The following is a 13,316-nucleotide window of genomic DNA, read 5'->3' on the forward strand; positions in this document are numbered from 1 at the left end:
ACCATGGACGAGAAAGGAGTGAGATTCCCAGTGTGTGCACACACGTGTGTCTGTGGCTTGGCTCAAATGGTCAACTACCTACAGCTGGCATCTTATTTCTTGAAATTCCAGAGAAATTCAAAAACAAATTTTTTTGCAGTAACCAACTGTTTAACTAGTTAACACACATATGAATATAATCAAAGCATTCTGTTTCCTCCTTTGGGGGTGTGTGTGTGTGTGTGTGTGTGTATGCGCGTGCACGCATGCACACCACCTGGGGACAGTGTTAACTGGTTAATACAGATGGTGGCTTACTGGCAACTTACATGTCATCGACATAACACGGGTAGGGCATCTGCTGCATGTAGATGCCGGTTTTCTTCTCTGCGCCCGTCAGCACGCTGATGATTGCCTGCTCCACAACATCCTGCAAGTAGGCGAAACCCCCCCAGACATACCGCATGTCCTCAAAGGGGTCAGCCCGAGGACCAGGGTCCCAGTACCTAGAACCAAACCACAGGTGATCAAACACTCCTTAGACTCATACAATAAAAAATTTCAGTCACCCACAATCCTACCACCATTACAGATCCACCATTCTTATTTCTGTGTCTTATTCTCTGGTCTCCATTGACATGTACACCCGTTTTTAAATAGATATAATTGGAATGAGCAAACCACCTGCTGGTTTGGTTTTATTCCCCTCCACTGGCTACCTAACATTGCATCAAGAGGACATGCCAAAATTTACTTAACCATTCCCTTTTATATTGGTTGTTTACCCCATTTTATTTAACTTTTTATTTTTTAAAATTGGGGGGGCGGTAATTAGGTTTATTTATTTATTATTTTTGTAATGGAGGTAATGGGGATTGAACCAAGGACGTCATGCGTGCTAAGCATGCATTCTACCACTGAGCTATACCCACCCCCCTGCTCCTTTTTAGAAAAATGGATAACACTAGCCCAGGGAACCTAAAATCTCTTTCTTTCTTCTTTTTCTCCTGTTGATTTAATTCCTTAGGACTAACTCCCTTGAATGGAAATGCTGAACCAAAGGATGGTATTTTATGATCTCTGAAACTGTCGTGTCCAGCAACGAATGTGCCACTTACACCCAAATCATGCCGCCGATCTGAGCTATCTTGTGTGCGAAATTTCTACCAAATTACTGGTTAAGATAAAGCACCTCCAGTCACGTTAGCCGTTCCTGATTTCCCCGAGGTTGGTCGGCACGACGGGCTTTGACTTACCCATCCTTGATCTTGTTTGTCCTCTCCACGTTGTCAATGTCCATTCGGATCTTGTACTTGACATGATGGGGCAGCTCCACACTGCCGGGAGGAATCCCAGTGAACACGATCCCAGCCCAGAACTTCCTCTCGTCCAGCAGCTCCATGGACTTGTTGATGAGCCGAACCTCTGTGGCTACTGGTTCTAGCTTGTTCAGGTTCACGCACTGAAGGAAGAAGAGCCGTTGTGAGACGGTGATGGCCAGGAAAACAGGCAGCGGTCCAAGCAGAGTCTGTGCTAAGAGGGAGGCTCTAAGTGCATGACTTTTATCCTCACTCTCTAATCCTCTCTAAAGTCATTTTCCAGTATTCAACCGAAAATGGTTCATTAGGGTTTTTAACTGCAATTAAGAAAAATGTTGGAAGTACTTAGAGGTAAGTTACTTATATTGATTTTTGTGACAGGAAAGAGGTTGAAGCAATGATCAAACCCTCTTTTCTCAGTTTTCTTGGCAATTTTGAGTCATAACAATGAAACAAACAGATCAAAAGAAAAAAAAAAGCCTTTCATTTGTCCCTATTAAGTCACATCATATTTAGGATTAATTTTTTAAAATGTAATCAGTTCTATTAGATTTTAGATAAGTTCCTAAGTAGTGATTTTTTTTAAAGGGAATGTTTTGTTGCCCTTAGGTACTGGGATATCAAAACACAGAAAAACCTAGAAGACAATGGATAGAGACATTCTTGAGTCAGACAGAATAAAGCAAGAAATTAGGTCTGTTTGTTTACTCATTCTGTCATTCAACTAACATTTATTGAGTGCCTTTTTGTAATACCACACACACCCTGTGTTAGGTTTGAGGAATACTACTGTAAATAAGACTATGTGTTATTTTTAAGCTTTACTCCAATCCGAACCCTACTGCACCATCTCAGATGAAGAAGCCAAAGCCTTTTGTAAATGGTCCACAGAACTGATCCTCACCTCCATGAAGCGAGAAATGGTCTGGATTGCCTGGTTGGTCTCGTTGAAGGCTTCTCTCCAGGTGTACACAGAGCCATTCGTGGACTGGACATCCTCTGGGTGCTTGGCCAGAAATGCCACGATATCTTTGGCTGTCCAATCTAAGCCTTCCAATCGCTGTTCCCAAAAGTGGTCATTGCCTCTACTGTCCAGCAGCGTCTGCCATTCCAATGAGAAATGTACCAATAGTCAACACCAACTAAGTCTTGACAAGCACTATATGATTTACAAAACCCTTTCACGTACATTGTCTTTTTTTTTTTTAATCTTCATAGGAAACTGTCAGGTAGGTAACCATGTTCTCATTTTACAGGTGAGAATACTGAGGTTGAAAAAAAAAAGAATATGGTTTTAACCAAGGATGAGGCATAATATTGACAGGCATGGAGTTGAGATTAAATATCAGAACAGTCTGAATCCAGAGTCCACATGTTTGTAGCCTAGCTTCACAGTGAACAGTATTCCCTACAGTAACAACAATAATTCTTATACTCTGCATCATTACTATACTGGCTTATTTAATTGCTTTAGCTCATACAACTCCATAAGAAAGGTATCTTTAACAGTTCCCATTTCACAGATGGAAAAACAGAGGGGTCAAATCCCCAACACAAGGTCACACAGCTAGTAAGTAACAAAGCCAGGATACGAGACATGGGCTCTGAATCTACTGCACCTCCCCACTGCATTATATCACCTTCTCTTTTAAGGCCCAGGCTGATGACTCCTCATAAAGACTCTGTTCTCTAGACAGAATTAAGACAAACCTACTTCTGCTATCTCATTTGGGAAAAGAATGCTGCTGTTTAACCAGGTAAAATATGATCTTTCCCAATTGCAGGACTCATGAGTCATGCTTGTAAAGGAGGTTTGTTTTCCATGTCTTCTTCCCCAGCTGGTTGGCTCTCCACGTGGGTCAACATGGACGAGAAGAACAAACGCCCCTGGTGCTTGGCCAGTAGGTGCAGAGGACCAGGGCACAGGCCTGCACAGCTGTGCTGCCAGAAAAATGAGTCTGCTCCAACCCCAGCTCATGGAAAAGGAGATCAGCTGCAACTCCTGCCACACCTTCGAGAAGGTAGACGAAACTCTGGCTCTACTGAAATGGACTCTCTGAGGGAACAACCTGAGCTATATTTTAAAGCAGTCTTATTTCTACTAAGATTTTAAGTTTTTCCCCCATGTAGCTTCGTATTTATTATTTTAAAGGCAGCATAATGGTTTTTTATAAAGGACATATACTATAATTTCTTTAACTATTCCTGTACTGCTAAGCACTTGGTCTATTTCTAACTTCTTACAACAACAGGTACCAAAGCAATAACATTTTCCCTCATACAGTGACTTCTTTCTTCAAAATTATTTCTGTATGGGATACATCCCTGAGGGTGTATGGAATGAAGGTACACAGATAGCTCATTTTTTATGGTTCTTACAATTTTTATTTCAAATTGCTTTCCTGCAGGGAGTAACAATTTACACTGTCATCAGTTAAGATGTGTATTTTTGTTAACAAAATAGATACAAAGATGTACCCCACAAAAGTTCACAGGAGTATGGGTTAGCGATTCTGAAACGAGTTTATTTGGGGACTTGAACTGAACAAGTAAGACCTGAATGAAGACACGTGGCATTTGGGGTGAGACCTGCCCAGCCCAGTGTGGCTTTGGGCAACATGGCCACAGAGGGCAGCCAGGCCAGAAAGATGCGCCCAGTGAGATCACTGACCCAGGGACCCTGGATCACCCTCAGGGGGCAGGGCCAGGGAGACAGCAGGGCCTCAAGATGAAGGAGACCGACAGCAGGTCAGAAAGGAGAACAGTTTGAGTGCTGTGACTCAACAGAGAAGTGCCTCTGGATCCGTGGGGTGATGGCAGCAGGTGTAGACAGAGCCAGAGACAGAGGAAAGGTAAGAGCTACCACAGAGCAGAACAGTGGTTCCCAGGGGCTAGGGGCAACGGGGAGGTCAAAGGGTACCGAGTTTCAGACATGCAGTGTGAACAGTTCTGGGGATCGAACGTGCAGCGTGGTGACTATAGTTAAGGATTCTGCACCGCACGCTCGACACTTAGCTCGATTGTGGTGATCATTTCCCAGGTATATACATATATCTGAACACTAAGTTGCATACCTTAAATACATACACTTTGTTTATTTTTTCATTTTTAACACCTTTATTGTGGTATGATTCCTGTAAACTGCACATATTTCAGATGTACAGTTTGATGAATTTTGATAGATGTATACACCAATGAAACTACCACCACTATCAAGATAGCTACATACACTTTTAATTTGTCAATTACGCCTGAAGAAAGCTGAAAAAAAGAAAGAAAGAGAAGAGCTACCCTAACAGAAGCAGAAGCCTCTGGCATCCTCACAGGTACCGGAGGCGAGGCTGTAATGGGTGCAGAGGACTGAGAAGCTCAAGCTTTGGAGTTAAACACTCCTTAATAGAGAAAAGCAAGCAGCTGGGGGAGGCTCCTTCAACTTCCCACCCACAGGCGGATGAGTCTCCAACTGGTGTCTCCAGCCTAACCACCTCCTGCACTCCAGGCCCCAGTACCCACTGGCCTGTTGGACATCCCCGCTGTCCACAGCTAGAAATCAAGATTCAACCTGATGCTCCCCTCTCTTTCATGCCTCCTCAATCCAGCAGTTACCATGCTTTGTCTCCTGCCAATACCTTCACCACCTACTTGGATAGCCTCCACCTGGTCTCTGCCTTTCGCCTTTCCCCTCTTCAATCTACTTGTCTTATCAAAGGAATATATCTATAGCTCCTCTTGCTTAAACCCTTTCATGGTCCTCCAGAACTTAAAGTAAAGGTCCTTGGCTTGACACCCAAAGACTTCTAAACCACATGCCATGCGTTCCTCCCCAGCCACAGCTCCTACACCTCCTACCACACATCCTGGGTTCTCCCAGCAGGATTCCTAGTGAGTGCCACAGCTATGCTTACAAGAACCTCGACCCCAAATAATGGGGAGCTTAAGAGATGCTGGAGCATCCAAGCCAAACTCTCCATTAAAGAGTAGGGGAAGTATCCGTCTGCCTACAGACAAAAACTCATGGAGTCCCTTCAAAGGGGTCCCTCATCATTCCCTGAGGCTCTGAAAGAAACAAGTTCAGCTAGTAGAAATGTAGATTCTAAGGCGAGGACCAGGAAGAAGAGGTCTGAGACCACATCTGGGTCTATGGCACTATTGGTGGCTGGACCCCATGAACCCCTTTTGAAGGAGAGGCTGGAGCCCCACAGAGACCCATCCCTAAAGGGCGTAAGTTATTATCATTATTACTAGTAGTTAGGAATTATTCAGTAAATCCATACAAATTATTGTTTGTGTTCTTCTGACTAAAGTCCCTTGGTTTTCAAAGGTCCCCAACTTAAAAATTCTGCACATATAGCAAGACTAGTGTAACAAAGATGACTCCAGCTTTCCCAGCATCAGAAGGTCCCCCGGGTATCGTCCCTCCCAGGGCCTCAGGGGACAGACTTTAGCCTGGGGAAAGTACCTCTCAGGCTACATACTGCCTCTTAATACCCAGCTGCCTCTCTGATCAATGAGGTGTCAAGACAAGAGACCTGGCAAAATCCATTCGGGCTCTTTAATAGCAGCAGGAACAAAAGGAAGAGGCCTTGCTCACCATGGAGACAGGAAATAGTCTAATGATTCTCTGACTCAGCCCAAGGCAGGGATGATGTGATTAAATGGTACTCAGGCTCAAGCAAGAGAGACATTCTGTTCTTGATCAGACTCCTCCGCTTTTGAATCCAATTGTCTCTAGAGCACTTATCCCTTTTCAAGTAGCTCTGAAGCACTAAGTGCAATTCCCCTACACGCAGTGACAGTGGCTCTGTGTTCACACAGTGTCTTGGGGAACGAGTATCTCAAGACAGGTCTGCAGGTCAGACCAGGCCTTTGTTCCCACACCTGTCCGAGACCTACAAGGATATCATAGGGCTAAGTAAGATGCTGTGGTTGGCTCTAGAGCCAGAAATAAAAATAATCAGGGTCCTGCAATCATCAAACTCTTGTTCCAAATACCAGCCGCAAGTTTCTTAGAAACCTAATATTTGACCACCAGACACATTGATGCTCATCAGTGGTATATAGTCTGTGCACCATTACCTGTAGCTCTGCAAAGGTAACAATGCTCAATAAGTCTGTGCTGCTTAAATGTAAAGAATTCTCTTCTCTGTCACTTGTGGGAAAGTGGTGAGACACTCACCTTTAGCACCAAACAGGCACATGGTAATCAGAGGGACACTCACCCGGACAAGGTCCAGTTCTGGGCTGCTCTCCATGAAGGTCCAGATCTTGGGGCTGAGCTCTTCCCACATGCCTTCCAGGTCATGAAACACAGCCAGTTCCTGGAAGGTCTTATTCACCTGAAGTCAAGCCAGGAGCCAGGGGTAGCATAAAAAAAAGGGAAGAGAGGCAAAGATATGAGGAACTCAGTTACTCCCTAGAAGGATGCTCCATCACAGCAGCCCTTTCCTAGTCCTTCCCCTCCCTGAGAAGTGCCTGCGTGCAGCGGCAAGTCAAATATCTAAGGCTGGGGAGCTGGCCCTCAACCGTCAGCTCGGGCCTGGGTCAGGCTGGAGGCGCTCACTCTTGGAAATCCCAGGGGAGCTGTAAGTATACTCAGTACACTCCATCTGAAGCTGCCTTTACTTTTTGTCTATAATTCTAGGAGGAGTCTGTAGAAGGACTCTTGGGTCCAGACGGCTTACCTCAGCCATAACCTGCCTCGTGGCTGGAGTGTCAGGTGTATACAGGATCTTCCCAACAAGCAGAGGCTTGAGAGCTTTCCATATGATGCGGGAAAGAGGACTGGACTCTAAATTCTTCATCAAATCATTGCAATAAGGAGCTATGAAGAGAATGAAAGGCAATTATCTCCATGCATGGTCATATACTTGTAGGAACTAACCAGAGCTTTGGAGCCAGAGGGCCAGTCATGGGTTCAAATCCCAGCTCTACTACTTAATAGCTAAGTAACAAATCACTTGTCTGAGTTTCAGTTAGCTCCTCTGTAAAAACAAAGTTAATGGCCTCTACTTGGCAGAGATGTGGAGAGATAAACTGAGATGTTATCTGTGGAGCCCCTAGAACAACGCCTGATAAATAATCAGAGCTTATTAGAACACTGATGATGGATAACTCACAACTGAGACCATCTAGAAAAATGTTTTTACTATGCACAAGGCTACATAACTCTAGGTTCATAACTCTAGATGGCTTACACCAGCCCTCACCAGTTTGTTTTCATTGGAAAGAGAGGGCTGGATTCTGCTTTTTTCAAGCAGAAATAAAAATTTTGTAGGTCTCATCACAAGTATAAGTAATAAATGTCATAAAAATCCCAAACTGAAAAATCCCAAGTTTTAATAGACAATAGGGTTTGATTATCTAGAAGGATTCCTAAATTAAAGAAAAAATTCATTCTGAGTTTTTAGATACCAAGTATCCTCTACATGTTGCAAAGATAATATACATATATATATTTTTTAAAGATTTTCTCCCAGTTACATCAGTTGCAAAAATGAGGGTTCTCTTGGATTGACTTGTCAAGGGAGTGGAGGGGATTGCATCTCAGAAAACTGTCCACAATGCCATACCCCTCAGGCTTGCACAGCAACCAGCAATGTCTGGAGGGCTTTACTCCAGAGAAGAATAAAGGGTTCTTATGTTACAGTAACGCACAAAAAACTGCCTCACTCAGTGTCTGAAAGACACACCTGCAGCTGGAAATGGAGAAAGGCTCACTCGCATCATGTTTTCAAGGAAAAAGATGCCATTGTCTAAAACTGTAACACCGGCTCCCTGCTGCCACCAGGCACAGGACACACATCCCCACAAAACTGCCTGAGCGTGGGGAGCAGATATGGAGTTACAAGGTTCTTTAACACCGACTAGCAGCTAAGAACCAAAAACAAACAGCAGATCAAATGCCCGAGCCTGACGGCACACACACCACCATGAACAGGTACTTTGGAGGCTCTGTGGTTCAGCGGGAAAAAGCACGGAGATGGGTAGATCTGATTTAATCTTGGCTCTTGAAGATTAGCTACAGTGTGGCTTTGACAAAGTCGCTGAACGGCTCTGAGCCTATAAAATATAGGGTTACAAAACCTTCCTTATTGTAGGTTTAAATGAAATAAATAAAATGCATAGTACATAAGAAGTGTTCCTTAAATGTTAGCTTTTATTGTTGTTGTTGTTTTTGTTATTTAAGTTTTTATTATAAAGCATACCTCAAGGAGGGGGCACTCAAGAGAGACGATCCTTGCTCATTCCGGGAAGCTCCCCCTCCAACCCCCAGAAAACTGAGGAGATTGGCTTTCAATCGTCCATTCACTTGACAAACACACTGTGCACCTGAGATGAGCCAGGTCCCATTCCCAGAAGTAGGGACAGCTGGCCGATTAGGAAAACAGTCCCTCCTGTAGGAGCTCAGTCTGATGGGCAAACAGACACGTACACATCCACTGCTGCTACGGAGGATGAGGGTAAACACAAGGGAGCGGGCGACGCAGGGCTCTCTGGGACCGAGATGGTCTGGGACCAGGGCATGGGTCTGCACAGACACTCACTTGTAGAATTGTCATAGAAGGTGCCAGCATCTTCCTCCGTGCCATTGCCTCCAAAGAGGGCTTTATAGTTGTTGTCCTCATACCAGTTCAGGGACTTGATCTTCAGGCCCCCACCCTCGGGGTGGCCACAGACAATGCGGGACACGGCCTGGTAGATCTGGGTGGAGGAGCTGGAGCTGTTCGCGTTGGTCAGAAACATCACCTCCTGCTGCATGTCACTCCAGCTCCTCATGCTGAACAGCTGGGGTAGGGGTCAGGCGGAAAAGGAGAGGATAGAGGAGGAAAGGGTTAAGGACAGAGAAGAGAATGAAACATTATTTTCTTGACCTTTCCAAAGCCACATCCCAGAACATACCTTGTCTGGTGCCACGTCCTGGAAGTCTTGGGATAAGACTGCCAGAGCCCTGCTACTCTGCTTGTGGTCTGGGGACCAGGACTTCAGCGCTAGTGGAGAGGTTGCTGCAGATGCAGATCCCGGTCTATCTATCTATCTACAGTTCAGATCTGTACTCTGCAAGGTGCCCAGGTGACTCCTACACATATTAAAAACTTTTAGATCTTAGCAGAGCCCCTGGTGATGGGCTTTATTTCACTTGGATTATCATCGAGTTTATAGAGAATGCTTTCTCTGAACAGCTGTCTTCACAGGTGTCCATCAAGAACGGCTCACCTCCTCGGTCACTGACTCATTTCTAAAGCACTTCAAACTTCAGTGTGGAAACTGAGGAGCCCTCTGCCCCTTGGCTGGGAGTGAAGTCCCAACCTCGATTCAGCCAAGTGTCAGGGAATGGAAGAAGCATAGGGTAGGGGACCAAGTCTGAACCCCAGCTACATCTCTCAGCAGCTCACAGCCTTAGAAAAGTCACTTCTCTGAGGGCCCATCTTCTCATCAGGACGAGGAAACTACACTGGTGAGGAGAGAATCATACACTCTCGGACACCCGAGAGAGGGCCCCACTAACAGCAGCCCCTGCCCAGATGAGTCAGACCCCGGCAGCCAGGGGCTGCGTCTCCAACTCACACGTGACAAGCGCTTTGTCTCAAAGACAAATGTTCTCCAGCATCTTGTGGACTTCTTGGCCCAATGGCTCTTATAATTAAATATTTATAGAGCACTTTGTAGTTCCATGCATTTCACAATGAATCATTAATAAATCCCTACATTCCTTGAAATGTCACTGGTGTTTTCACCGCCTGGAAGCTTGAGGCGTGGGGAACAGACTGGGGATAGGGGCTGGAGGACACTGCACTTGCCCCGGGGGCAGCCTAGCTTGGCACTCCATGTGCCTGGATTTCTCTCTCAGGGCCGGTGGCTCCTGTGAGTGCCAAGGTCCCGGGCACCGTATATCCTGCCTTTGATTCCTGCCTCCAGAGGGAAACCAGGCACCCCAGGGCAGTGAGATGGCACAAAGACTTCCCCCTCCACAGAGGGGGCAACTGACACCACAAGAGCACAGTGAGGGGGTCAGCTTTTCCTGATATATTTTGTCTTTTCATCACCTGTATGTGGGAGCAGACAAGGATGGGAGAGGTAGCCAGCCATCTTTCCTTTTGGTGGCGGGTGGAACAGCCCTGGGGATTATTAATGATAGTAAAAGCCACTCACTTCTCTTACCACAGGTTTCCTCACTACCACCACCCTGTTATCTCCCAATCCAAACAGCAAATTTCCTTCCACATGAAGCCAGCGCATCTTTGGACAGAGGCACCACAAATGACTGAATTATTCCAAGCTGTGGCTCTCCTAGCACCAGTCTCAGGGATGAAAACCTACTCCACACCTCCTCTGTGAAGGGCTCCCACTGGCAGGGAAGGGGGCCACTTGTCCCCCAGCCCACAGAAGGAGGTGCTTGATCATCATTTTGGAGTGAATGAAAGGCTGGCTCCCTTTGTCAATCCACTGCGATGGTCTCCTCTGCCCCCGCCCCCAGCACTGGGCCATGCATGGTCTCATCCGCGAGGTCATGCCGTACGCCCCCCACTCCAGGCCCTCTGCTGGCCTCCCATCTCGCTGGTGTAAATCCAGCCCTACCAGGCCTGCAGGGTGCTCACCTCCTGCTCCGACCTCATGTCCCACCACCATCTCGCTTGCTCTCTTCTGGCCACGCTGGCCTCCTTCCTGGTCTTTAAGTGTGCTCCCTGATGGTGCCCTACGTCAGTGTTTTTTGATCTGTGGTTCATCCCCCTGGAGTGGAGGACCTGCTGTCATTGCCTTCAGGTTCAGTTGTCCTCTGATCAGAGCGGACTTCTCGAATCACCCTCCTTTAAAACAACACCTCATCACCCTCCATCCCTCTCACCCAGTTTATTCTTCGTTGCTGGTACCCCTGCTGTCACATTACACACTGACCTGCTTATTTCTGCCTCCCGCCCCACATAAGCCCCACGAGACGAGGGAAGTTAGCGTGCTCGCTGCCGAGTCCCCAGCATCCAGCTGTGCCACTACCCGGCAGGTGCTGCAGCTGTAACCGAGACGCTGCTCCCTGTCCTGCCCCCCAGTCTCCGCAGGCACAGCTCCCCACCACCCAGGGTGAAGCTCACGTCCACTCTGACTCATCTGGCTCCGAAAGTCCCCATTTCCACCCATTGCCAGGCCCTGTTAATCCATATTGTCTTTCTCTGAAGAATCTCCTTTCTCTTCTATTCTAGTTGCCATCAGAGTTCACCAGACAAAAAGTGGGCTAACGCAATAAGAACACGGGCTTTGGAATCCAACAGCCCTCGGTTAAAATCCCAGTTTTGCCAATTAACTAACTAGGTGACCATGGGCAAGCCGTCCAGCTTTTCTGAGCCCCCGGGTCATCTGCAGTGTGGGCATCACATTTATCGTGTGGACACTGGGTGAACAGACATGAACCAAAGGAGCATAGTTCCCTTTTCCTTTCAAGGGTTGTGCTTTGGTCAAAACAACCCACTTTCTTTCCAAATACTGAACAAATAAACAAGTGCATTTATTTATTTAACTTTTCCCATTTGTCCAAGAGAAATGGCAAGTGAGACAATGAGTCACTAATGGCAAAAGTGACTTGAAGCCATTCTGCTGAGAGGAGTGGGTGGCCCCTGTCGCCCAGGACCAGAGGTCAAGCGAGACACAAGCACGTGGCTGCCCAGAAAAATGTATGTGGCTCAGCTGGAGCATTTCCACCACATGAGCAACAGGAGCATCACATGCTTCCAATTATTTTGACCCCAGACAAAAGGTAGGCCAGCGATGTAAGAGGAAACAGTTGCAACTGGACCCTGAGTTTAGAGGCAGTGTCCCACGTTAAGAGTCCCTGCCCTGCTTTCTCTGAGGCTGGCAGGGGACCTCCCAGAGTGGCACAGGACACGTAAGGTCAGTGAGCAGGACCCTAGAGTAATGGCGAGAGACTTGCAGTGCAGTTTCTGTTCTTCTTTCTACCTCCTGAAAGAACCCCAGGAGATCCAGCTTCTCCACCTACAGAAAGGTCACCAGCATTCATAACCCAAGTAACAGATGGCCACTGGCAAGAGGCCTTCTCCTCTGGAAACGGACCCAAAAGCCAGGGTTCTTCAGTCGGACCCACAGGGGCACAATTTTAAAAGAACATAGAACAGAACTGACAGCAGTACCCTAACACGTCGACAGTGTTTAATCTTGGTGTTTTCTGTATTTTCCAAACATTCTGCATTTTCCATAGTGAACAGGCTGCACTTTAATCTTAAAAATCAAAATGAGTTTTGATATTTGAAAAAAATGATACAAACACCAAAAAATGAGTTAGAGAAGCAACTCAAAATAAGGCTAGACCAACCACGTCTGAGAAAATCGGCCCACAAATTATTCCTACCTAACATTCTAAACATGAAGGTCTGTGTGATATCTGACCACTGCCCCCCAGCTCAGCTCCCTGCACATTGGGCTCTGGAAGGCCCCTCCTTTCCAAGCCTAATATGAAACAAGGCTGGGTGCCAGAAAGGTGAGCATATGCTGACTGGGAGGCGAAGGAAAGGCTGTTTTCTGCAAGTTAGGCTCTCTGATCCTATGACAAAGATGATTCTGATACACTTGTCAACATGTGGACATGAAAGGCCAACTCAATTTACAGTTTTCATTAAGAGACTACATTCCCAAAGTTGAACTCAGAGGCCAGACATTTACAAGGGAAAGATCTGAATTATGGGTACCACGTTATTCCCTCCAGTAAGCAAACAAATGTTTTGATAAAAAGACTGTCTGGCTTTGCCACTGAAGAAAAAATAAGGAGAAGCTGCTGCTAAGACAAACACAGCACCCGGGGGACGAGGAGGGATCATCCTCTTTACAAACGAGTCATTAACGGGGGGTTGCGAGCAGCTATGGGAGACAGTTCTCGGCTAGATATGGCGCCTTCAGCCACTATCTGATTAGCCCTGGGACATCTGTGAGTTATAGCCACTATCTGATTAGCCCTGGGACATCTGTGAGTCTCCGTTTTTTCATCTCTAAAGTAAAGAGATCAAACCAGGCAATTTT

The 13,316-nt window shown here is 46.4% G+C and overlaps 1 protein-coding gene across 2 annotated transcripts in view; it reads right to left on the bottom strand.

Moving 5' to 3' along the window:
- ABCA1 (ATP binding cassette subfamily A member 1) overlaps positions 1-13,316 on the bottom strand; it is a 126,746-nt gene that overhangs the window by 46,907 nt on the left and 66,523 nt on the right. For both annotated transcript variants that reach the window (XM_031450123.2, XM_010978696.3), the window contains exons 9-14: positions 8,843-9,083; positions 6,980-7,119; positions 6,518-6,634; positions 2,203-2,400; positions 1,236-1,441; positions 309-485 (exon numbers count right to left, since the gene is read on the bottom strand). In XM_031450123.2, coding sequence (XP_031305983.1) covers positions 309-485; positions 1,236-1,441; positions 2,203-2,400; positions 6,518-6,634; positions 6,980-7,119; positions 8,843-9,083 — 1,079 coding nt within the window. The remainder of the gene's footprint in view (positions 1-308; positions 486-1,235; positions 1,442-2,202; positions 2,401-6,517; positions 6,635-6,979; positions 7,120-8,842; positions 9,084-13,316) is intronic.

Source organism: Camelus dromedarius, chromosome 10 (genome assembly GCF_036321535.1).
Source record: "Camelus dromedarius isolate mCamDro1 chromosome 10, mCamDro1.pat, whole genome shotgun sequence".
NCBI classification, from domain to species: domain Eukaryota; kingdom Metazoa; phylum Chordata; class Mammalia; order Artiodactyla; family Camelidae; genus Camelus; species Camelus dromedarius.